The sequence below is a fragment of the Lepidochelys kempii genome, chromosome 8 (assembly GCF_965140265.1).
Source record: "Lepidochelys kempii isolate rLepKem1 chromosome 8, rLepKem1.hap2, whole genome shotgun sequence".
Taxonomy (NCBI): Eukaryota; Metazoa; Chordata; order Testudines; family Cheloniidae; genus Lepidochelys; species Lepidochelys kempii.
Window position 1 is genome coordinate 21,783,576 of NC_133263.1, and position 25,801 is coordinate 21,809,376.

The following is a 25,801-nucleotide window of genomic DNA, read 5'->3' on the forward strand; positions in this document are numbered from 1 at the left end:
GAGTGCAATGGTCATCTTTGATCTCTCATGCTCGGACACATCCCACCTCCCCACCACCATTTTCCCCTTTCAGCTTCTCTATTGCCTTTTCTGAATGACTTCACAAAACATGCCGCTCAGCTGGAGATCTTGCTGTGGCCATTTGCACAGCCGGGTCACCCTGATGCCAATGCTCTGTGGGCTAGGTACCCTGTAATATTCCACTGCTCGGTGCCTGTTTCGGTTGCCATTGAAAAAGATATCCCCAGCCTCTTCATACAGGTCCATGGCCACGGACAACTCCCCTGGTATCAGTGCAGTCTGTATGGCTGCCTGGAAGGAGAAGGACTCAGGGTGAGAGCCTGAAAGAGGCAGCGCCACATTCACACTCTGCGTGATTTTCTACTATAACAATAAGAAGCGTAGGCCCAAGTCTTCAGAGCTGAGTATATGCATAATTTGCGTTCTCAGTTGCAGCAGCTATGCATGCAATTAGGAGACCAACTGGTCATTTGCATTTGGAAGCACAGTTACTGCTATTCATGCACAGCTAGCTGTGATAACTGCCTTTGCAAGTTACATGCGTGCAGTTTTGACATTAGGAGCGGAACCCAAATTGCCATGCAGGTGTGATGTGCCAGACTGACATCCCTGGAAACCAAAGACATCTGAATATTATTCATAGGAAGTGGAACAGGGCTGCCAGTGGCTGTGCAAGCTTTCCCCAGATGCTGCCCTGCTGCTGGGCTTCAGCCATAACTTGGTGGAACCACCTCAAAGGGCGCTGAGGGAATCAAAATCTAGAGAGGGGAAAGACCAGCTGCGCCAAATGTATGGCTGGAGCGCGCGCATGTAGCTACATTGACATCAGTGGGGCAGCACCCGCTTGTTGCAATGATGAATTTGGCTACAAGGTCCTATTTAGGCCATCTCCCAGCCAGTGCAGGATTGTTCCTTAGTGTATGCTTAGTATTATAAATAATCTTCCCTCAGACGGGGAGACCACCACCCTTGGGAATTGCTGCCTGATATTCAGCCTATAGTTCCCCTTCCTTAATGAGAGGTCACTCTCCACTGCTCATTAAATCCATGGCCTCCCTGGTCAAACCACCCACCAGCCAGGGCATTAATTACTACCATTGACGATGGCGCCATTGATCTGCCTGCTGTGAGCACTTGACCATCAGGAAGGAGGCTGAGGCCACCCATTCATTACACATAGGTCCATGAGAAGCCATCTGATCCTGACAACTTCCAGCCACTACTGTCTAGGTTTAGATTCATGCTGGTGACATAAAGGTGAATGTCTCTCCCCTGTTACTAGCACTAAACCCCATGCCGGCCAGTCCCACCAGTTTAAAGGGTTCCTAATGCTGCGTATCCAGGCTGTTGCTTTACTGCACATCCTAGCAGCAGATCACACCATCAGCAACCCTCTGCTCTGCTTAGTCTGGGGCTGATGGGAGGGGCACCCTCTTTAAAAGAGATTGCTTCCCGCAATCAATGTTTCCACCAGAGATTATGGGCTGTTTTTCCCCTCTACTGTTCAAATGCTAGAATCATAGAAATTAGAGATGGACAGAACCTACTAGATCATGCAGTCCAGTCCACCCAGTTGGCAAGGTAGGGTTATTCCCTGTTCTACATGGTGTAACGCTTTGTCCTGCCTGTTCTTAGTCCTAAGCAATGGGGCTTCCACCACTTCCCTTTAGTCTATATGGCTTTCAATGGGATCTGGGCACCTAACCCCTGACAATCCCTCTGAAAATCCGAGTTTCTATTCTCACATGCTGAATCCAATGCCTTTCACTCAGGAGGTCACCAAACCCCAGTGGCTGTGCATGTAACACCTGCTATTCCATACACACCAGTGTGCTCACTTCTCCTTCAGTTGGTGGTTTGCCAGTTAACAGTGAGGGGACCCTCTGCATGGTGGGATCTTCTTGCCAAAGACACTCCTAGCAAACGGGTGGCTGGATGATTGGTAGCCATGCCTATAGATTAATAGCAAAGAGCTGCCATGGCAAACTCTTCCAGCCACCCACACCCTACCTGGAAGTACATTTCCACCAGCTCATCCTCTTGCAGGAGATAATAGAGCCTTCCAGCCTGCAGCCAGGCCTGAGCCGCTTTGACTGTCTCCCCCAGGTCAATGAAGATCCTTAAGCTCTGTTTGGTGCAGTCCAGAGACCGTCTCAGGGACCTGTAGGGTTAACAAGTGATCAGTCATTACAGAGAAATTGTAGAGCTGCAGCTCAGCAAAACGTCCTGCATTCCTTCCCCCTTTGTCACAGCCCCATGTGGACCACCTTCCGTTCGGCTCCCTGGCACAAACCCCAAAGGTTACTCCTGTACAGAGCAAATCGCTGCTGCATGCAGTGGCATAGTCCAACTACACGAGCCTTGAGCACTTACATACATCAGCCCTGCAGTTAGCAACATTTGGTTCCCCAAACACATCTCTCTCCTGTTCACTCCAGCTAAAGGGGAACTTCCACTAGCAACAGTTCCAGGGCCTAGCTCCTCTTTCCAGGCCACTAGCGGGCAAACTGACAAGCACTTGAGCATCTCATTTTTCATCCAGAAGGGGGCAGTGGCATGCAGGAGTACCAGCACAGTATGGCAGCTCTGCCTGTTTGGTTGTTGTCCTTGGGGCTCCCAGACTCCAGCTGTCCTGTTAGTTCAGGGAGGGAACAGTTCACAGGACAGGTGTCTGCTTCCTGCATTCCTTCCCTCTGAGCTCACTGTGACCTCGCATGGGCAGGTTAATATCCAAATTATTCCATGACCACATGCCTGGCCAGTTAAATGTTCCACGGAGATTGGCACTAACTTAGTGCGATTCAACACGTTTGCTTTTAAAAAACTAAATACTACAGTTGTCTGTCAAACTCTGTGCGCCTCCCTGTCCCCTCTGGCCTCATCTGTTCAAGAGATTAAAAGGTGATTTGATTACAGAGTGTAATATCTTCGTGGGGAGAAAACAGTGGGTATTAAAGGGCTCTTTAATCTAGTGGATTAAACAACAAGAACCAATGTCTGGAAGCTGAAATCAGACAAATTCAAATTAGAAACAAGGTGCTAATTTTGAACAGGGAGGGTGATTCACCACTGGAACAAACTACCAAGGGAAGTGGTGGATTCTCCATCTCTTGATGTCTTCAAATGAAGATTGGGTATCTTTCTGGAAACTCTACTTTAATCTACACCAAGATATTGGACTCAATCTAGGGGTAACAGTGAAATTTTCTGGCCTGTGATACCCAGGAGGTCAGACGGGATGATCTAATGGTCCTTGACAGCCTTCAAATCTATGCCTCAAGAAACAGAACCCCCCAGAGTCACCCAAGGAACAAGTATTTGATAATGGGCTCTTTGATCTAGCAGACCAAGGTACAGTGCAATCTTGACAGATTCTGACTGGAAATAAAGGTGTACATTTTTAACAGCTAGGGTGATTAACTATTGGAACAACTTACCAAGGGCTGTGGTGGGTTCTTCATCAATGACAATTTTAAAAATCAACATTGAATGTTTCTCCTAAGAAATATGCTGTTGTTCATCAGGAACAATTTGGGGAAAGTTCTCTGGCCTGTATTATACAGGAGGTCAGACTAGCTGATCACAACGGGCCCTTCTGGCCTGGGAATCTATTAATCTGTCTGTGCATCAAGGGGCACTGGAAACCAGGCATTTCCCCTAGGAGCTGTTTCCCCCTAGAATTTGCACCCTCAGTTGATCTGACAGAGCTCTGAGCCTATTGATCTCTGTGGCATAATGCAGATTTTTGCTGAAGGGTATTTAGAGTGTCAGAGGCTGAGTTCCTATTCTGGTTAAGGACAGCGACTAAGTCCTAAAAAAATAAGTGCTGGAACACACTCCCAGTACTTCTGGGATTATCACTCAGTAATGGAAGTACTGGATCACCAAAAGAAAAAAAAAAACCCAGTGCCAGAACAGCATTCCGGAGTGTCCAGCACAACTCAAGCCCTAGTTAGGGAACCCCTTTCGGTTGACACTGAGCCAAATTCCTCCCTAGCATTAGTCCACTGGCGTCAGCAGAGTTACAGAAGGGATGGATCTCACCCAGACCCAGTTCAATTGGTTATAACTCACCTGTTTGTACTAAGCTCTCTTTATTGCATAAGATGCTCCTATCACAGCCTCTTGAGGAGATGCTTATTAAAATTTTCACTCTGTATCCTGTGTACCAGGTCAGTGTAAGGCTGCCAGCTCTTACAACCTCTGGTAGTATGCAGGAGATAAGGCAGAGTGTGTATTTCCATGTAGTTCAAATATCAGGAACCACTACCTGTTTTAAATCCTATCGCATAGTGGTCACCATTAAAATTTCAACATTTGCCAAGTTACCATATGGTTGTATCTGAAATTAAACCATTTCCCCCTTTACTTACAATATGAGATATCGGCAGAGACGGAATAGTAAAGGCTGGCAAATGTTGCCTTTTTCATGACTTCTGCTGATAGAGTGTGAGGCATGGTAAGTGCTATGACACACATATAATCGCCTCTTCTTCTTGGCCCACTGGAGACCGTGCCCTGTACATTTGAGAGGAAGCTGTTGGTCTTAAGCAGAGACTCCCAACCAGCAACCTCTGCAATGGGTATGACCATGGGACTGACTTACTTGGGTATGTCTAGAGTCTGGTAGAGCTGGCTGAGGGTCTGCAGGACATTCCCTTCTATCTCTCTGTCCCGGAGCTGCTGTGCCAGGGATACCCAGTGTTCATGGTAGGTGATGCAGGCCCCAGGATTTGGGGATACTTTGCTGTAGAAATGGCAGAGGGACTCAGTGATATGAAGCTGACCTGTATGGTATGGGGAGGGGGGTACGATTAAATGGGGTACATTAGAGATCTAAGAAGATACAGCAAAAAGACAAGTACCTTCCCTCTATACCCTCCTCCCTCAACAAAACCCTAATTAATATACTCACTCTTCACATTGTGTGACTTCAGGGCAAACACCAGTGCTAGCTCATAACAGAGTTTGCTGTCTTCTATCCTGTGCCTACTCAGCATGGCCTGTGCCAGCCACAGAAGGACCTGCACCAGCTCTATCTCTGAATCTTCCCCACCCTGGAGTTCAATATACAGTTGAACAGACTGGAGGAAGTAGCTCTCTGCCAGCTGGCTCGCCCCGCACGAGAGAGTCAGGTGTCCAAAGTTGGCCAGGGCAATAGCCTGGTTCTGCCTGTTGCCAGTCTCCTTGGCTTTTTTTAAGGCCCATAGGTAATTCTCTGCTGCCTTCTTCACCTTTCCTTCTTCTTTGAGGGCAATGGCCAGGAGGTTGCGAACTGCCCCATCCTGAGTAACACTGTCTGTCTCGCGCAGAGAATGCAGGAGCCGCAACATGATCGCCTTAGCCTTAGCCGGCTGGCTGGCCAGAACATACATCCACCCCAAGAAAAGGGAAGATTCAAAGGCCTCCTCCTCACTCATCAGCCTGCCAAGGGCTACAGCTCTGGCAGAATAATAAAGTGCTCTATCTAACATGTCATGCTGGAGGTACATTTTGGACAAGACAGCACACAAGGTCTTTTGGGTGGACACAGCTCCACTCTCATGGGAGAAGGCCAATGCATGCCTGAGATACAGGCAAGCAAGTGCTGGGACGCTGCTCCTGCCCAGCTGGCTTCCCAAGAGCTTGGAGGTATTTTGGAGGACTAAGCCAGCTCTCCATATAGGCGTCGGTGCCCCCTTTATGCCACTGGGAACAAACAGCCTGGTGGAAGCCAACGTGATGTGCGGCAAGTACTTCTTGTCATAGAGGTAGCTCAGGATAGGGGTCGTGTCCAAGCATGTGGCACTGGAGTCCTGGCTGGAGACGCAGGTAGAGAGGAACTGAAGGCGCTCTGCAAAGGGCAGGACCTCGTCATATTTGCCCAACTGCAGGAAAAGCTTGACAACAAGAAAGCAGGCCCGGGCCTCCAAGGGGGCATTGCCCACGACGATGGCTTCCCTCAGGATGTACTTCACGACCTCCAACTCGTTCTCAGAGCTGAAGCAGTGTCCAGGCAAGCAGGCCAGCAGGGCCACAGCTTTCCCCAGCATGGAGAAGAACTTGTGCCTCATCTTCTGCTTCAGGTAGATAGCGGCAAGGTTCACATGCAGTGCAGCCAATAGGGGCAGGTCATCAAACCCCTTGTCCATGACATTCATGGCTTCTTCAAAATAGACTCGGGCCTGGGAGAACTTGACCCTTTTGATGCACAGCCTTCCCAGAAGGAAACAGAGCCTGGTGTGAGCCCAGCCTAAGTGAGTCCTCTTGGCCCAATTTCTGGAGGTCTCGAGGTACAAGACCAGTTTGTCCTCATCAGAGAAGCCATAAAAAGTGGAGCGGAGGAAGGAAAAGGAGAGGTCATAGAGGCTTTGGAAAGGGGCCACATAGCGCCCTTGGTTAAGGAAGGTCAGTATGGGGTCAAAGACTTCAGCGTCCTCCATGTGCCCAGCATTCAGGTCAATAAAGAACTTGGGGTCATCGAGGTCATCTGGCTCCCGCAGAAGAAATTCTTCCAGGGCAGTGGGGGATGCTTCGCCCTCCGGGCTAGACTGCTCTGTGTCACTAGGTGTGGACAGGCTGTTTGCAGCAGATTCCCCACAGGTCTTGAACAGCTGGACGTCCTTATACCCCTGAAGAGCAGCCTCTGAAAGGGACATATAGACCACAGAGAAATGTTTCCCCACATGGAGATTCCTCCTCAAAATCCAGCAGAACAAAGTACATCTCCCCATTCACATGCACTCACCAGATGGCCCTCCTGGAAACGTGGCTGTGGGTTCGAAACCAGCTACACGGCCAACAGAAATAAAACATGGTCAGTGCTAGCAGCCAGAGGCAAGCTCTGTAACTTCAAAGCCTGTCCTGGAAGGGTTCTTCTGCCCCCTCTCCAGGATGCTGAATCTCAGCTAAACTATAGTGTTCTGACTCAATGGAGTGGATTTATTTCTATATTCCTACTCCATATTCAGCTAGAATTTCAATTCCCCACCCCCCATCCTGAAGGGCTGGGATCAATGCAAGAACATGGAGAACAGTACCCAAATGCTGGACGATAGCAGGGTTTATTTGATTGGGTATTGGCAACATCACACCCACACAGGAAATGAGAGGGTATCATCTTTTGTGGCTCAAGATTTTATCAATGCCATCTCTCACTGACGATGAGGCACTCCGGGGAGCAAATTGCTAGTGGAGGGGGCGGGGGCTAATGTATTTTCTGGGGATCAAGCCTGTCTTCATTCTCATTATGTGTGCAACCCCCTATAGGCTTGCTATTAGGGGATACACATGCTCTGCCTTTCACATGCCTTTTCACATACTCTGGACATGGCAGGTGATGCATTTAAGGGTAATTGCCTTGTGTGTGCAGAAAAGTGTCCTTTAAAGCACAAAGCTAGAAGGCAAGAGAATTTATAATGCTGCAGCTCTCTTGTCTCCCATCTGAAATGCTTTACAGACATTAATGGATTAAGCCTCCCAAACCGCAGTAGAGGTAGCTAAATATTTTTATCCCTATTTTTTAGATGGGGGAACTGAGGCTGCGAGGTTGGGTATCTTGCCAAAAGATCACCCAACAAGCATTGGGAATAGAACCCTGGAATCCTGGCTCCCAGCCCCCAGCTCTAGCAAGCAAACATCACTTCCATTCACTTTAGTCATTTAACAATCTCAGAATCCCACTGCGAGCCCAGAAATGCTGGGCTAGGGAGCAGAAGTGGCGGGGTCTCTGTTCACACACATCGTGTTTCCCACTTGACAAGAAAATCCTTTGAATTCTTTTTGCCTCTCAACATTTAATCCTTTTGAAAGGGCTTCACTAATTTGTCTGATCCTGGCAGGCTGGGCCCATCTGCCAAAGAAGCTGCCTCAAACCACGAGAAGGTCATTTACTAGGGGCTGGGGTGCAGCATTAGCACCTACATGCAGGTTACCCAAGGCCGGGAACAGTTAAGCGCAGCAACCTCTACTGGTGAGTTACAGTTTAGGGCTAGGATCATAGAATCATAGAATATCAGGGTTGGAAGGGACCTCAGGAGGTCATCTAGTCCAACCCCCTGCTCAAAGCAGGACCAATCCCCAATTTTTGCCCCATATCCCGAAATGGCCACCTCAAGGATTGAACTCATAACCCTGGGTTTAGCAGGCCAATGCTCAAATCACTGAGCTATCCCTCCCCCCCATTGTGCATCACTGTAAGAAGAACCTGCAGCCTCTTTGACAAAGCTAGGTGGCCAATAAACATTTACAAATGATATTAAAAGGGTGGAGAGGAGTCTACAGAAGAGAAGAATGAGAGGGGATTTGATAGCTGCTTTCAACTACCTGAGAGGTGGTTCCAGAGAGGATGGTTCTAGACTATTCTCAGTGGTAGAAGAGGACAGGACAAGGAGTAATGGTCTCAAGTTGCAGTGGGGGAGGTTTAGGTTGGATATTAGGAAAAACTTCTTCAGGAGGAGGGTGGTGAAACACTGGAATGCATTACCTAGGGAGGTGGTAGAATCTCCTTCCTTAGAAGTTTTTAAGGTCAGGCTTGACAAAGCCCTGGCTGGGAAGATTTAATTGGGGATTGGTCCTGCTTTGAGCAGGGGGTTGGACTAGATGACCTCCTGAGGTCCCTTCCAACCTGATATTCTATGATTCTATGATTCAATTGTTGTGTGACACTGAAATGAGGGGGAGGAGCAGCACACAAGTGTAACTATAAAACAAACCAGAGCCTAGAATAGACCTGTTCTTAGCAGGCACAAACAGCCAGTTTGAGAACTACCTGAGACAAGGGAGAAGTGACAGCTGACATACCTTGCCACAATTCAAGTGGCTAATGTGGGATGCAGGTTTGGCCTGTCTGCCTCTCTGTAGGTGGAAGGGCAGCTGAGCGGCACTGTGACCCCGTGGGCCAGGCCACAACACTACTCGGTTTGGGGTCCTCTCAAACACGGTTATGAGGTCCCTTTCCCCGCCCCACCCAGGGTGGTCATGAATGTGGGAAATGTTCACTTCAACTAGGACCAGGGGCTTGGTGGGGTCAAAGCAGGACAGTCCCGTGAAACCCAGGACTGTGAGGAGGTCTGAGCTAAGTCTGTTCTAAGTAGAGACTCCTTCAGTCTGTTTATTGTTTGGAGGGAGAATCTGGCTTCGGAGCACACCTGGGATGGAATCTAGACATAGCTCCTGCAAGGAAACCGGGATTTCTGCACATACCTGGAATGGATCTAAGTCAGCCCTTCCCTCCCTCCTGCCCCAGGAGTTTGTCTGGAATACTTACAGAGGTTCACAAGTTTCTGCTGCTATGTGTTTGCTCTGGAGAAAGCCAATAGTCCCACTGCTTGTGGATTTCCCCACAAACCACAGCAGTCTCCCCGGCCAGAAACTCAGGGGCCAGTCAGGAGCTAGCCCCCGGGCCCCCCCTGCTGTCTCTCCTCTCCCTCAGCAACGCGGCTTGCGCCCGCCCACCTCCCATGCTTTCAAATAAGCCTGTCCTGCCGCTCTGAGCGGCAGGGTAAGGGTTGGATAAGGGGCAGGAGGCCCCGGGGGACAGTCAGGGGACACAGGGCAGTTGGATGGGGCAGAGGTTCGGGGGGGGGGGGCGGTCAAGAGACAGGAAACAGGGGGGGTTGGATAGGGGGTGGGATCCCGGGGGGTTGGGGAGGACATGGAGCAGGGAAGGTTGGATAGGGGGTGGGGTCCTGGGGGGGCAGTTAGGGGAGGCACAGCCTTCCCTACCCAGCCCTCCATACCGTTTCGCAACCCCGATGTGGCCCTCGGGCCAAAAAGTTTGCCCACCCCTGGCCTAGGACTTGCCCGAGATACGGCCCCTCCTGCATCCATTTAGCAGCTCATTTCCCCCTTGAAGGTCCAAATGTGGGTATAAGGCAGGGAACTTGCTAGAGACTGCCAGATTGGCCCCCGTGTAAGGAGAGACAGGGCTGCAGCACCAAGGAAGCAGCTGGGGGCACTCACCAAGCCTGTACACAGAAGTGATGTCTGTGCGGGCCAGGTCCTCGAGGAGGCTGGTGTAGTGCTGCTCGCTGCCAGGGAGGAGGAGAAGGGAGGATTTCTCTTCTTCACTTAGAAACACTGAACCCTTTCCCCTGTGTTTGGGGCACAAACCAGTGGGAATTAGCCAGTGCAGCTCTCCCATGCCACCTGCTCCTAATCCCCCCACCATAGCTCTACCATGGGGCAGAGCCAGGGCTCCCAACCCCCTCCCTCCACCACCATCAGCGCTCTGTCATGGTTGGATACAGGAGCCCAGCTCCCCTCCCCCATCAGAGCGCTGACATGGGAACTCAACGGGGCTCTCAGCTTTGCTGGCCTCCCACACCCTGCATCCCGAGGCAAATCCTGCCAGTGGAGCTGTGTCCTGGAGCTGAGGCAGGGCTGCCAAGCCCACCTCCTGCAGTGCTCCACCACGAACTGGTGGCAGGCAGCCTGGGTCCTGAGCAGCATCCTGGAGAGGAGGCCAGGGCATTCCATAACCCCACTTTATTGCAGCACGTCCTGGGGTGAAGGCAAGGCTCCCCAAGCAGCTGGAGTGGAGGCTGGGAATGTCAGTCTGGCTACACAGCAGGACCGGGCTCACAGAAGGAGATAGGCTCCCTCTGCCCTGTCCACACCCAGGAGTGCTGTGCTGCGGTGGATGTGGGTGGAAAGGAGTCTGCCAAACACATACCCGGGGTGAGGTGCAAAAAGCTTTGCAGAGAAAGAGAAGCTCCACCGTAAGAACGCTTTCACCAGCCAGGAGCGAGAGCAGGAGCAAAGGGAAGGATCTGATTTCTAACAGGAGCGTGGCCCTTTTTCAGGGGAAGGAAAATCTCCCCTAAGCAAGACGAGAACCTCTGCAGAATATAAGTGATCAGCAGGCCCGGAGCGTATGCTTACACTGGAGGTGTAATTTCCAGACATCCGTGCACCCACTTTGGCTGAGCTAGCGTGCTAGAAACAGTAGTGGAGGTGTGGCGGGAGAGGCTAGCCACCCACGAAGGTACCCGGGATCTCAGAAGGGGCAACAATGGCACCCCCTTGGCTGCACAACTGAACACAGCTGCAGAAGCCCAAGGCTTTGTTTGTGCATTCTCCCTCTCCCATGTATGGTGCGCCACAGACAAGGGGTATAAGGTTTGACTTCTATATTGGGGGCGGGGCGGGGGGCATCTCCACTAAGACCCGTGGGGCCACATGTGGAGGACAAATTCCATGCCTGCCCCGCCTTCCCCCAAACTATGCCCGTGGTATGAGGCACTCCTTTTAGCACTTTTATGTGTGTTTTTAATAGGGCTTTTATTATTTGCCTCCGGGAGCCACTTCTGGAGTGGAAAAAATGCGGTCTGGCTTCCTCACAGTACTTCCACCAACTAGGCAATTAAAGCCACAAGGAGACAAGATCCTGAGTTATCCCACCCCCAGAAATGGCTGCCTGAAGCATTGGAAAGCCTGTGAAAAACAGACCAAAATGCTAATTCTGTGAACCTGCAGCCCTAGTAGCGGTATCTCTAGTTGGAGCCTACGTCCTCCATTAGCCAACAAAGCCCACTGCCAAGGGCTTTATGGGGTAAGGGGGTTACTGCCTGCCTCATCTGCTGGCTCTTGCCTTTTCCTTTTGATGGTGTTGGAGCTGGTGTTTAATGTCACTCAGCATGGAGCTGTGACAAAGTGGCTGCATTCTCCTGCAGGCCAGAGAAAAGAACTCTCTTGAGCGCTCTCCTCTGCCTCCTTCAGGGCCCATTGTGCATCACCATCAGAGGAAGCTGCAGCCTCTTTGACAAAGCTAGGTGGCCAATAAACATTTACAACTGATATTAAAAGGGTGGAGAGGAGCCAATTGTTGTGTGACACTGAGATGAGGGGGAGGAGCAGCACACAAGTGTAACTATAAAACAAACCAGAGCCTAGAATAGTACTGTTCTTAGCAGGCACAAACAGCCAGTTTGAGAACTACCTGAGACAAGGGAGAAGTGACAGCTGACATACCTTGCCACAATTCAAGTGGCTAATGTGGGATGCAGGTTTGGCCTGTCTGCCTCTCTGTAGGTGGAAGGGCAGCTGGGCGGCACTGTGACCCCGTGGGCCAGGCCACAACACTACTCGGTTTGGGGTCCTCTCAAACACGGTTATGAGGTCCCTTTCCCCGCCCCACCCAGGGTGGTCATGAATGTGGGAAATGTTCACTTCAACTGGGACTAGGGGCTTGGTGGGGTCGAAGCAGGACAGTCCCAGGAAACCCAGGACTGTGAGGAGGTCTGAGCTAAGTCTGTTCTAAGTAGAGACTCCTTCAGTCTGTTTATTGTTTGGAGGGAGAATCTGGCTTCGGAGCACACCTGGGATGGAATCTAGACATAGCTCCTGCAAGGAAACCGGGATTTCTGCACATACCTGGAATGGGTCTAAGTCAGCCCTTTCCTCCCTCCTGCCCCAGGAGTTTGTCTGGAATACTTACAGAGGTTCACAAGTTTCTGCTGCTATGTGTTTGCTCTGGACAAAGCCAATGGTCCCACTGCTTGTGGATTTCCCCACAAACCACAGCAGTCCTGGTATAAGAAAACCAACAACCTCTATGCTATCTCCCTTGGAGAAACTCAGTTCATCCCATCCTCTCCCTCTGTGATCCTCTGTGGCCGTGCACCTCCCCGTGCCTGAGAAACAAAGGGAAACAATCTGATTTCAGTGGGTTGGCCCAAGTGCTAAGCATATTTGGACCTTCCCTCGTTGGAAGTGGGGTGGCCAATCAGAGATCATGCTTATGCAGTGGATAAAAACAGGGTCCCATTGTCCCTGATTGATCTGCTCCTTTTTGTGGTTTCTGCGAAGATGCTTGTGATATCAGGGAGAGGGAGGTATAAGCAGAAAAAGCAGGTCAGATGCCTGATGGAGAAAGACCCAAATCCTTGCAAATAACCCCGATAATGAAGATTGGTTGGGGGAAATAAATCCATGATTCTCTGCATCATACTGCTCACAGCAAAACTGACTCTGCATAGAACAGAGTTTGCCAGAGATGTCTGTGAATGTTTCATGGTCTGACTTGCAGAGAGGCAAGTACTTGTACCCAGTGACGTGTCTAATTTGTACATGCAGTTACCATACACAAGAGGAGGCAAATGCCCAAAAATGGCTGTGTGCACATGTGCTCACCCAGTTACTCTATGGTGTTGCAGGGATTGCAGGCACAAGTCTGGTGTGCTATGGTATGTGCACTTCTGTGTGTCTAATTGTTTAACATTCAGGCCCTACAGGACCAAAGGAAACAGAGGCACTAGAGAGAAGAGAGAACAAAAGTAAAGTGGAAAGGCGGGGAAAGAATATAAGAGGATGCTGCAGACTGTCGGCAGCTCTTTCTACCCTAGGCTGTTAAGGTTAGCCTTTCAAAAGCACATGCTGTCTCGAGGCCCCATGCAGAATGCTGGAGAACCTGAAGATGCTGCTTTTCTCTCCTCCATTGCTTCTTGTAACTCAAGTGTCATTTTTGGAGCAAGAGAGATATGCCTTGTGCATCTGTGGGAGAGGCCCTTCCATAGCTGAACCCAGTGTGGTAAGGGCCATGGTGGCCTCGTGTTGGAAAGACTGCATTATTACAAAGGTGTACACACCAATGGGCTGAGAGGTTGTCCCGCTGATCTCCTTGGAGGTGCCGCAGCTCATTGGATTGTTCTTCAGAAACCACCTAAACAGAGGAAACCCTGGATAAACACATCAGTTCTCTCTGAGAATGGTTCACTTGATAAATGTTAGTGTTCTCAGGCCACCAGCCACATTGTCAAGGGGAAGCTCAGATGGGTACCAAAAGTGCTCTGAGTAGCAGGAGCTTAGGTAGCAGGAGCTCACATGGCACATGTCCAGTGCTGCCAATCCACTATCCCTGGTCATGCCATATTTCTAGAGGGTAGTACGTAAGAAGCGCAGGTACAGGCATCTGAGTGACATAAAATGCCACCCACTTAAAAGCATGATGAGTTTCACAGGCTGTGGAGTGGAGTTTCACTGAGCAAGTACAATGGTTGCTGAGAGTGATGCTCATGTCACGATGGCTTAGCCAGGTATCTGTCATGAGGGACCACAATATTAACAGTAATTCCTCAACAGCCAGCCACTGTGGCAGCCTTCAACTTCAACCAACTTTATGTAATCCTTTATGTAATCCTTATGTAATCCTGTGCTTTTCCTCCCAGTTACACCAGCATAAATCAAGAGTAAGTCCACTGAAGTCAAAGGACCAACATCAGTATAAAAGCAGAGTAAGACCAGAATTAAACCCTTGATCTTACAAAGGTGCTGAAATTCCAGACCACTACTGTTCAGGTACAAAGGGCTGCCCCATCACTCTCAGCGATAAGAGTACTCCCGTACCCGGATTTGGTGCTGCCCTGGCAATAGGGACCCTGAATGTACCGTGATCAGGAACAAACATTGGGTGGGCAGCATGGCCCCTTGTGTAGAACATCACAGCCTGTGTACTTACTGGTAAAATGGGTGGGGGAGTGGCTCTATGGCTGCCACAGCCACCAGGCCTCGCTGACCTGTTGATAAGGACATCCCTTCCCATTTCGATTCTTTCCCAATGTCCTTCACATGGACTAGCTCGTTCTCGTGCAGCTTTAAGCTTTCCTCTCCTCCCTCCAGGGGTTGAGGCACACTGAACACTGCTCTGGAAAAGAAGTGACCTGCAAACAGAAGCAGGGAAGCAATTAGCAGTGTTCTGTATATATCCACGCAATCTGGAACCCAGATTGGCTCTGCACCCTCTAAACCACAATCCTGCTGGGATGCATGTCCCCAGATGGGCAGTCGCTTCTCACCTTCCTGGAGTAGCAGACCCAGGTACATGGTGGCCAAGTGATCTTCATCTACAGTAATTCTGATCCCAGTGTCCTCCACCAGAGAACAGTTCAACCAGTACCCGCGGTCAAACAGAAGATGCTCCAAACAGCAAGCCACGTAGCCTTATAAACCGAAGAAAGAACACAGTCTAAACAAGCTCCTTTTCCATATACTCCTAGCCTGTAAAAGGACAAAGTCCTGTTTCTGCCATCCATCAGAGCAGCTATTTGCAACCAGTGCAGCAACAGCCTCTTTGGTGATGATATTGTCCATCCTTATCAGTGATTCCCAGTTCCATTGTATGCAATGAAGGGGTTGGCAGATATGGACTCAGTGTCTCTTGCACTGAGCTGGACAGTGGCTTCATAAATCTGTAGCTGGGTACCATGCTACATATTTCTCCTGCACCATCCCTTGCTCATTAAGCTTTCCACCCTGTTAGCCAATGGCATCCCTGGCATGGCTTAATGCCTACTCACAGGCTTTCTCTGGCATGGGGCATTTGATCTGATTCAACCTCCCCACTTACTGACTACCCCCTCTCCCTGCTTGGTGGGATGAGTGCTCTACCTAAAGCCAAATATGTGGAAAACTTCCAGATTTCTTCTGTGGTCTTGAAGGTGAGGAGGAACCGATCCTTCTGGGCCTGGATACAGACCAGCCTGGCTGAGAGCTCCTACAGAGAGAAGATAACACAAGGATGTGAGAAGTCCCTGGAGTTCAGCTGGAACTTCTGCCCTGGCAGCCATGATATGAGGGAAGGACAAAAGGGGTAGCCATGGTACATTTCATGTTTGCTAATAACGGAAGGGCCTAGAACTGTAATACAGAAACAGGATTCTGATGTGGTCCAACCTGGAGATCTGGAACTCTGAGTTCATGGCCAGGGTTACAGGCAGGGCTTTTCTGCCTGCTGGAGGCTGTGCCATTTGTGTCCTTCCAAAAGGAAGGACTGAATCTCTTCCGTTTTTCCCTCCTTATCATCGCTGATGCTCGTTGATGCAGCAGAATGAGTGAGAGGGAGTTAACTCTCTCCCCACAAAATCCTTTCCTAACTTTATTGCACATTCCAGTGCACTTCTGCTTATGAAATGCAGGTATCTGTATTGTTCAATGGGGGTGGAGGGGCAGTGTTTAATCAAGACAGGGGCACCTCCCAAACTACCGCTCAGCTGAATTTAAGGGGTGTAAGAAATCCTTCCCTCCTGTGACTTGATCCAAGGGACACTCTGATTCTGAGAGCTGTAGATCTGCCTCTTGAGATAAAGAGACTTTCCCTTGTCACCAGCAGCTGTACTCATTTCTTCTTCCAGATCTCCAGCCTCTGAGTAGCTGAGACCATCACAGAGATATCAGTAAAGAACATGGTGGTACTACATGGTGGCAACACTATGGGACTTGAAGAACTGAGGCAGAAGGATAGATCAGACCAATGAACATTAATACATGGCATCTTTTTAAATTTAAATTTAATCTTACAACATCCTGACATCTTCTGTGAACCTTGGCTGACACAAAATGAAAGGGAATTGCCCTATCTCTAAATTGGTTATCCGTCCATCTATCTGCATAGGCTAACTTTCAGTGGGATTTTGGCACCCAATTCCCTCAGACACCTTTGAAAACCTCACAACTCTTTGGCTGCCTCTAGCATCCACCACTCTCCTATCACCATGTGGCTCCCATCCAGTCAAGGTGCATGTGAGCAGTTCCCCTTCCACCCTCTCTTGCTCTTGCATGCACACACCTGGGACTCTCACCTTGAAAAGATCACAGATGTCCTTGTCATCATTTTCCAGGGCCCACAGCTTCTTCCTTGCTGCCTTCTGCAGCTGGGAGTTGACACACTGAGAAGTGCGACTCTCAACAGAGAACACAAGCGCAATCTCTTTAAAATGAAACACAGCTGATTAAAGAAGAGCAGCTGTTACATGTAAAAAAATAAAAGACAATAACCCAAGCACCAGCACCCCACCTGGCCATTTTGGGCACTGACCTCACCCTTAGACCGAACATTCATCTAGTGGGGTTGGGTTAGATGACAAGCCAGACGAGTCTGGAAGGCTCATCCTCATGGACTGTCATCCACATGCAAAACCATCACATGACTGTGTGTTACACAGTCTGACTGGCTGACTCTGCAGAGGACAGGCTCCAGGACTGGAACATCAGGGCACTGCACATCAAGACTGAGATACATTGGCTTAGCTGTGTGGAATAGCAGATGGTGCATTTGCAGAGCTGCAGACCCCACACTGAGGCCTGCAGGCCGAGCTGTGTGGGAGAAGCTTGCACAACACCTGCCTGCACTGGCTTTGCTCCATCTGCTGCTCTCAGTCTTTCACTTTTATGAAGGTCCCTTAACCCTAATGGGGATTACCTACAGCCTATAATGGTGATTAAGCACTGTAAAGAAGGAGGAAAGTATTATGGTATGGGCCATGGAGACATCTGACCAGCATAGCTGTGTCCTGCGATGACACCTGGCATTAAAGCCGCCCGGCATAGAGTTGCATGCCCCACCCATGCCTCTGACCCTCAATTTGCTACATTGCTTAAATAACACAGGTCAGACCAATGCTCACCCCAAATAGTTTCTCCGGACACTAATATTAAAAAGGAAAAACTGGTGGGCTGGGAAGATCCATCTGGGTGTGGGTCAGTCTTTGCTACATACTATCATTAGAAACACTGACTATGGACAAGACAATAACTTACCAGTTGGAAATCCTTCCCCTACAGCCAGTGACACAGACTCGGTCTCCAGAGGGCTCTCTGCTACCTGTGCAGGCTGATCTCCTGGATCCAGCTGCCTGGGGTTACCTAACAAGACATCATGGAAACAGAAGGGCGGTTGCCAGTTTTCACAGAGGAGATACAGTAAATTCTACCTTACAAAACGCTCTTAAAACAAATTAAGTGGGTTACACACTGTCTCTTATATCACACTGACTCACGAATGAAAGAGAGATAGAGAGATTAGTAAAAAGAAAAGGAGGCTTTGTGGCACCTTAGAGACTGACAAATTTATTTGAGCATAAGCTTTTGTGAGCTACAGTTCACTTCATCGGATGCATTCAGTGGAAAATACGGTGGGGAGATTTATTTACATAGAGAACATGAAATAATGAGTGTTACCATACACACTATAACCAGAGTGATCACTTAAGGTGAGCTATTACGGGGCTGGGGGGGGGGAGGAGAACCTTTTGTAGTGATTAGTGGGATTATTATGTTCTTAAGGACCCTCACTATGGAACACCCCTTAATGACTGTTTGGTTTTGCCCCAGTACAGGAGTAGCACTGAGCTGTGATGTTTTTCCCTTCTTGTTTTCAATTCAGACCCTTAGCATGCTGATCTGGGCAGTAACATGACACTGTAAAAGCGACATTTTGGGGGATCCTGTAGTTATTACTTTTCTTCAATGCAGGAGGCTCAGTAATTTGAATAACACCTTTCTCGTCATCTTGCCAGTCAAAATGAGATTTTCCAAACTGCTGGCTCAGGCTGGCATCTGAAAATCAAGCCTCATTCTTTCTGCTTCACACATCATCAACCATCGCCATAAAGATTCTGGAATTGGAACTTTAGCTGGCAATTACATTAATGATGCCTGAAGTGCATTAAAATCCAGTGTGCTCTTCCACAGCTGCATTGGCTCTGCAGGGATAACAGGATTAAAACCCAGTTTTTGTCAGTAAGCCGATGTGACTTGAAAGATGTTCGTGCACCAAGAGATGAGAGACTGTAACAATGCAGGTACTTTTGTAATTCACTTTTCTGACCATAACTGTTCTCTAATGTTCTTTTTATTTAGTCAGCTTTGCCAGTTTGTAAAATAAACTGCCATTTGCACATGGAATTATACACCATATTTACTGTTAGCAGTAGAAAAGACAGCCCCAGGCTGCTTATTTAGTGAGCTTTGCTTACACGCAGAAGCCCCTATCTAAATGTTTATATTTCACTTTACATCTGAGGAACTCAAAGCACTTTACAAAGGAGTATAAGTAGCAATATCGCCATTCCCCAGATGGGGAAACTGAGGCACGGGTGAAGTGACTTGCCCAATGCCAGGAAATGAGTCAGTGGCAGAGACTGAAATAGACTCTAAGTCTCCTGACTCCTATGTAATGCCCTATCTGCTAGACCACACTGCCTCAGAGACTAGGGCTTGACTAGTATTCATTTAACAAGTCCCTCCCCCACGTCACTTTTTCTTTCCTTTCTCCACACTTAATGCTCTTATTGCCGTTATAACAAAGAGAGCCTTATCTCCGACTCAGTGTGGCCAGTAGCCCTGCAAGAGGCTGATTGGCACCAATATTGCAATGTCCATCTGACTGTGACCAGTGGGATGTTCCCCTTTTCCAGTGTTCAGGTACCTGATGCCATGGTCTCCTCCGGGAAACATTTTTCTTGAGGCTCAGCTGTGTAGTTCTGCAGACAGGACCAAGTGGGCAGAAGTAGGGCTGGGGTGGGAGAACAGGAATCCGGCTCTTCACCTGAAGAACACATGGTGCAGACAAAACAGATCAGACACAGAGTAGGGTATTCTTGGCCATGGGACCCAGCTGGAATGGTACATCAACAAAAACGAAGGGTACTGCTTCCAGAGTGTTGTATCTACTCTCACTGCTGCTGCCATGGGTTTGCCAAACAGCCCTGATGGGACATCGCTGGGGACATTTGTCTCAGGCAGGCTCAGCGTGGACGACTAGGGGACAGGCTTGCCCGCACCAGTGTTTATTTTTGTTCCTGCTGCCTCAGAAAGGGAACTAGGAGCGCTTCGATACATGAATTGAAACTGGTTGCCGGGTTTCGGGGCAATTCCCAACAGTGACTCATTCACCCCGCCTTTGCTGAGATGATATTTTGTAACGTCTAACAGCAGATCTCCTGAGCGAATCCCAACCCTGAGCTGAACTCCTCCAGCAACGGGTTCAGGGGAACAATAAGCCAGGTTTGTAACTCAGCTACTGCAGTGCAAATTCACAGGGATTCTGCTGCCATGGACTCACTCCAGATTTCAGCCAGAGTAGCTGACATCAGGATCTGGCCCTCCTCTCTTTCCAGGAGAGAGAGAACCCAGCGAGTCAGAAAAGTTACAGCCTGGGGGGAAACATCATCATCCAGCCAGTCTTCATGCCACCTCAGGACTCCTCCCTACAATACATTCTCTAGCATGTTAGCTCTGCCAGATCAGGTCACCAGGCCTGACAGCACCAAGACAAAGGGCCCTGCCATGTGCATTCAGACCTAAAAAGGCAAACACCACCAGATGATGCTGTCTGCAAATCCTACTATTGCCCCAAAGAGCCGTTAGTCAGGAGGCAGAAGTGGAGGCAGAGGGTTGCTGAAGGTTTCCCAGGGAAACCTGGAAGAAAGTTCTGCACAAGCAAACTGAATGACTCCTTCCTTCCTCTCCCTGATGACACAGCTGGTTTCTGCAGAATGCCCTCACTGCATGTCAAAGGCAGAAGGCACTGGCAAGGCAGTGGCGAGGGAAAGAGAGAGAACAGAAGCTGTCCCTGTGCGTGAGTGAGCAGTCTGACAGAGCCAGACCTGACCAGACTAGGGCCTTTCCCGGCAAGTATGGCAGAACTGTGAGATATAAGGCTAAAGGACCCACAGCTCAGCATTGTACAGTAGCTAGGAGAATGCAGGGAGCTGATATCCCTACAGACAGCTTACCTGCGCACCATAATGAAAGATCCCTTTGCAACGGGGCACCAAAGCAGCAGCCCATGTGTCCACCATCCCACCCAGGCCCGAGGCCGGCAGGTCGTCCCTTCTCACGGCCGTGGGGAGAGTCCGGTGCTACCCAGCCCTGCAATGGCGCTCTCTCCTCACTGGCACTGGGACTCAGACTCTCAATGCACAATGCATCTTTTGATGGCTGCTGGGCATCTCCGAGGCGGGGGGTGGGGCTGGGCCTGTCTCCCAGGCCGGTGCGGCTGCGGCTGCCCAGTGTCCGCTCTGTGATTCCAGTGGGTTCGTTTCTCTCTCTGTCTTTTCAGATCATATCTCGAATGCCATGCAATACATTCCTGGCATTCCAGGCTTCAGAGAGTGGTGGAGGAAATCCACATGTAGGCTTTGGTTGGGGTTCTCCTGGAAGCCATCTGGACCCCCCTCTTCTGCTGTTCTGCCTCATCTCAGACATACACCCTCTCTGCACTGACACTGAATTCCCCTCCATCCCTGCCCCCAAAAGCCAACCCTGCATCTGACTCTTTCACGAGCACCTCTCACCTGCAGTAATAATATTGCTGTGGCTTCTCTAGCATTCTCCATCCGGGGATCACTTTGCAACCTTTGACGGACTAAACCTCACAACTGCCATGTGGATTAGGAAAGTATTATTCTCCCCATTCCACAGACAGGGAGACTGAGGCCAAAAGAGGGAAATGAGTCGTCCAAGGTCACACAGAGTTCATGGCAGAGCCAGGCACTAAACTCTTATTGCCCAGTCCTTAGTTCTTGTCACAGGTCCTTAATTCTTGTCACAGGGCTATCTTTGAGATGCACAAATACAACCAAATGGCACAGGGAGAGGTTTTAAACTCATGGCTCAGGTCACTGAAGAGCAACACACTGGCCTGAAAGGTCCTTTCCCACCCCCAGACTCAGAGTGCCAGATGTCACTGCAAGCTCCATGGCGTTCTCCCCAACAGGTAGGCACATTGAGGGTGGCAGATGCCATTGGAATGTCTATAGCAAGGGTGTAATTTAGCCTCAGTCTATCAGACAACCTCCAAAAGTGCCCAAGGGATGGAAAGATGGCATGGACAGTGCTCTTGTTGGGGCGGGGGGCGGTTAAACCAGGAACTGAATGGTCATAAACCTACGCAGGATAACTTGCTTTGGTTTTCATCTGGAGCATCATCGGCTGAGGACATGACTAGACTAAATTAGCAGTGCTGTGCCTACCCAAAGTAACTGTGTGTATCACACCCTTTCTGCGGTGTCGGAGCAGGGCACGGCCAAAGGGAACAATGGGCCAAAGATAGAATTAAAGGGACAAGTGCTGATTTAGAAAGTGTTTCCTCAACTTAGAACACTACTAAGCCAGGCCGGACAGTGGCTTGTGCTTCTCCCCAAGAAGCAGCAGCATGATAGAATGATGGAAAGCACCTAGCACAGTGCAGTCCTCCTGGGCCATGACTGAGCCTCCTAGGGACGACAATAATATAAATAATACTAATGCCTGGGACAGAAGGAGGCAGTGTGGGTCAGCCTGGTCCATTTAAGCATGCAGGGCAGTGTCTGTATCCTACAGGGAATTGCTCCTTGGCCAAGCTGGTACTGCTGCCGTGGGTATCGGTGCATTTAGCCCAGTTATCCCCCAGCAGAGTACTCCTAACTAGAGCTGGTCCAGCAAATTCCAGTGAAACATTGTAGCCATCTGAATTTGCTGATTCAGCCAAACTGCATTGTCTTTGCAGAGACGATTTGATTTTGACAAAGTTCAGATGGGACCCCGAGCATCCTGCCAGCTCATCCGCGCAGCTCCAGGGCAGCCCACCTGGTGGGCTGCTGGGGACTCCAGACTTTCAGGGACAGCTCGCCAGGCAATCTGCCTGAGAGTCAGAGACTCCAGGGCCCGTGGCACCAGGGCAGGCCACTATCAAGATCTACTCAAAGCCACGGACCCCAGGGCTTCTGAGGTCTGTGGCCCTGCGGAGAGCCAAGGTTCCAGGCCCTTTTGAGGAGAATTTCAATGTTTTCGTTCCTATTCAGAACAAAACCAAATTTTGAACTATCAAAATCCTCTGAACATGCAATTATCTTTCTCTGCCCAGTTCTACTCCTATTGTCCAGTGCCTGGACTCTGCCTAGCTTTGGTTTAGCCCTCCCTGCCCCCGGTCCCACACTCTCACTAACATCTTGTTGTGACTCGCCTTCTTTGCAGCCCTCCAGACACTCTGTAACTTCCTCTTCCTGGCCTTGTTTGTACAGAACAAATAATCCCTGTTTTCCCAGTCTCTGTTCACTCCTAGTCCTCCTACTGCTAACTCTCCGTGCAGCTGAGGGGAGCAGACAGAAAGTGGGCTGGAAAGCAACCATGCTGGATTCCCTAGTATTGCCCCATTAGTCCCTCCAGATCAAAGGAGCTTGTTCCTGGCCATAACATAAGAGATGCTGGAAATGGGCTCAAATCACAAAATTTAGCTCCAGATTTTGAAAACCCCAAAGTTGGGAGGTATTTGGCCTCCCAGCATAAAGATCCAGGAGCCAGTGGTGAAATTCAGATTCAAGTGTGGATTTCAGCTGTCCCTGTGAAAGCAGGAGGTTGGGGGCTGGGGGCAGAGGGGTAATCCACACACATCCCTACCAGACTGGTGCTGATGTGCTGGGAACAAATTTTCCAAAGAACTTGGCACCCAGAGGAGCACTTCCCCCATTTCCTACCTCTCTATCCCCGCACTGAGCTCTGGCTGCTGAGCACTTGGAAATCTGGCCCCGAGCTCAGTTGAAAAGCCTCATCCTAGTGACTAAGCAAACCGTTTCACATGCTGGTTTGAGGAGGAGCCTCACCTGGTTTAGGTGAACAGCCAGTCCTGTGAAAGACATGAGCGGCCTCCACTCCCAACTCCTCATGGGAGAGGGTCCCTACCCGAACCCTCCAGCACAACTGGCACTAGCTGCCCCCTGCTTGGCAGTCTCTGGAAGGAAGCCAAGTTCTGAGTGAACCACAGAGACTCACTTCCCAGCCCTCCCTTAGGACTATCCTCCAGGTCAGCGTCAGTGGGGCACGCTAAGCCATGGGGTGGGGAGCTTGCCCTGCGATTGCCTATTGCCCAGGCATTGCCTGTACTGTGGTAATAACACAGTAGGCTTTGGTGTCTTGGGCTGTCACAATAGCACCTTTCACCAACACTAAATTCACCTCAGTAAAACCTGAAAGGCTGCCAGCTCTGTTCTGCGTTTCCCTGCTCATTAGACCTCTGAACCTCCAAGGAAATCAAACTAGTCTATTCTGCTCCGGCTCTTAGGCCGTGCCCATCACCAAGGTATCTGAGCGCCTAACTCAGCTGGGACTGAAAATCCCAGCTCCATTTCCCCAGCGCCTCCGCCGGGCTGTCTGTGGCTGTGTACCATCCACAGGGCTGTTCGAAATGCCTGAAAACCTGCCTCCCTGCTATGTTTACTCAGCTGAGAAATTTCACAGGTAGGCAAGAGGCACTGCAGCGGGACAGGCAGATTGCCACAGAAGGCAAACGCAACTGCCTAGCAGAGCGAGCAGCTTTACTGACCTGATTCTTCATCGGCCCAAGGTCGCTCTGCTCCCCAGCATTCTCCCTAGGTGTCTCTGCAGGTCAGGCCCTTCAGGAAGTGCCCCAGAGGGACTGTGTGGACACCCTTGTGCCTGAGGATAGCAGCACTGCCGGGCGAGTCAGGGAGAGCATGTGTATGTGTGTGCGTGTGTGTGTTTATGAGCCAGGCAGGCAGGCACAACACAGCCACTCCCTCGCACAAAGAAAAGAATGTCTTGTGAGAGCAGCTTATCATGCAGGGGACCTCTGTTTCCCAGCAGTGCAGCTGAATGCTGAGGTCAATGAGTTACCCAGGAGCTGTGCTGTAAACAACTCAGTGCTTTCGGACTCTTGGCTCACAGAAGTAAAGCACCAAAGCTACCTCAGAGCTGGGTTTCCAGAAAGTAAATCCACCAGGGGCTGGGGAAACAGGTTGGGGTTCTTTTGAGCCAGATTAGCATCGGTCGAGGCTGGACCAGCAGCCTGTCCGTCTTGTTCTTGAGCTGTTGTTTTGACTAAACTAGCTATTCCGGCCTGGCTACCTGCCCTGCTCTCCAGCTTCCCCAGGCCTCTGACTCCCCTCTGTGCCCTTGAGGTTAAGATGTTTTAATGCTGGTTAAACATCAACTCCGAGTGGAAAAGCTCTGCTCTGTCATCAGGCCCTAGAGCAGGCGACAAGAAGGGTGAGGAAACAGAGACAACCCCAGGAGCAATGGCTTGGACTGGAAGGGGATGAGGAGAGACTCGGGCCCCAGACTGAGAGCTGCCATGAGCATAGGGGAGAGGACTCTTATGCTGGGGCAGCACAATGGGGGTTTCTCATAGTCTAGAGGTTTTATGCACAGCTCTACGGTCAGGCGATCTGACTGCAGTTCCTGGTTCTGCCATTGACTTGCTGTGTAGGGTGACCACCTATCCCATAGTTCATTCATTTGTCCCTTAGGGTGACCACCCGTCTCATAATTTATTGATTTGTCCCTTAAGTGTCATCCTTTGACCATTTTAAACATTAAATTGAAGCTCATGATAATTGCATCACATACTTGCAGGCAGTAAAAATGTACAGGGGAGAAAAATACATGCAGTGGAAAGGGGAATGGAGTTTCCCTAAAATGTCCCTTCAAAAAAAAGCGTTGTCCCTTATCTTTCCAGCGGTTGTCTCCTATTTCCATCCCACAAGGGTGGTCACCCTATTGCGGTGCGACCCTGGGCAAATCACTTTCCCTCTCTGCTCTCAGCTTCCTCCTCTGTGAAATGGGGGTGAGGAGAGTCTGTCAGTGTTAGCAAGGCACTGAGCTCCTCCGGTGGAAGGGCTACGTGGGCTGACCCAGCCATTTCCTTTCTGGCTTAGCATTCTAAGTCACTGTGACACAGCGCCAAAGGGAAGAAAAAACCCGGCTGCCCAGAGCTCACGTCCATCCTGCAACTTCTGATGCACTGCAAGCTGCAAACAAGTTCAGGCATGTCAGGCGGCTCGGGGGTGGGGGAATCTGCTTCTTGATTGTGCCAGGCATTAAGGGGTTGAGGGGTGTAGTCTTGTTTCCTGGGTGCCCCTAGAAGGCCAGGCACAAAGAGGAAGGCCCTGGGACATTGGGCAGCAAAGGGGAAAACCTGTTTCTTGCCTGGGCAGTGGACAGCATGGAGGTAGGGTGGGAGGAGCCCATTTGCTGGGGCATGTGTTTTTGGAGGGGTTCACTGAAACCAGGCGTGCTGACAGCAATT

General features: G+C 50.0%; 1 protein-coding gene across 6 annotated transcripts in view; it reads right to left on the reverse strand.

The window, feature by feature from the left end:
- Positions 1-24,315, reverse strand: part of SH3TC2 (SH3 domain and tetratricopeptide repeats 2) — a 28,865-nt gene extending 4,550 nt beyond the window's left edge. For 3 of the 6 annotated variants that reach the window (XM_073355821.1, XM_073355820.1, XM_073355822.1), the window contains exons 1-15: positions 24,080-24,314; positions 19,205-19,324; positions 17,536-17,640; positions 16,578-16,705; positions 15,388-15,493; positions 14,796-14,939; positions 14,459-14,660; positions 13,590-13,663; positions 12,440-12,635; positions 9,964-10,094; positions 6,749-6,790; positions 4,937-6,646; positions 4,628-4,808; positions 2,032-2,182; positions 190-312 (exon numbers count right to left, since the gene is read on the reverse strand). In XM_073355821.1, the coding sequence (XP_073211922.1) occupies positions 190-312; positions 2,032-2,182; positions 4,628-4,808; positions 4,937-6,646; positions 6,749-6,790; positions 9,964-10,094; positions 12,440-12,635; positions 13,590-13,663; positions 14,459-14,660; positions 14,796-14,939; positions 15,388-15,493; positions 16,578-16,705; positions 17,536-17,640; positions 19,205-19,214 (3,303 nt within the window). In that variant the 5' untranslated portion in view covers positions 19,215-19,324; positions 24,080-24,314. Of the gene's footprint in view, positions 1-189; positions 313-2,031; positions 2,183-4,394; positions 4,540-4,627; positions 4,809-4,936; positions 6,647-6,748; positions 6,791-9,963; positions 10,095-12,439; positions 12,636-13,589; positions 13,664-14,458; positions 14,661-14,795; positions 14,940-15,387; positions 15,494-16,577; positions 16,706-17,535; positions 17,641-19,204; positions 19,325-24,079 lie in introns of those variants that run through there. The other 3 variants (XM_073355818.1, XR_012160249.1, XM_073355819.1) reach the window with 3 other exon arrangements.
- Between the last annotated feature and the right edge of the window lie 1,486 nt (positions 24,316-25,801).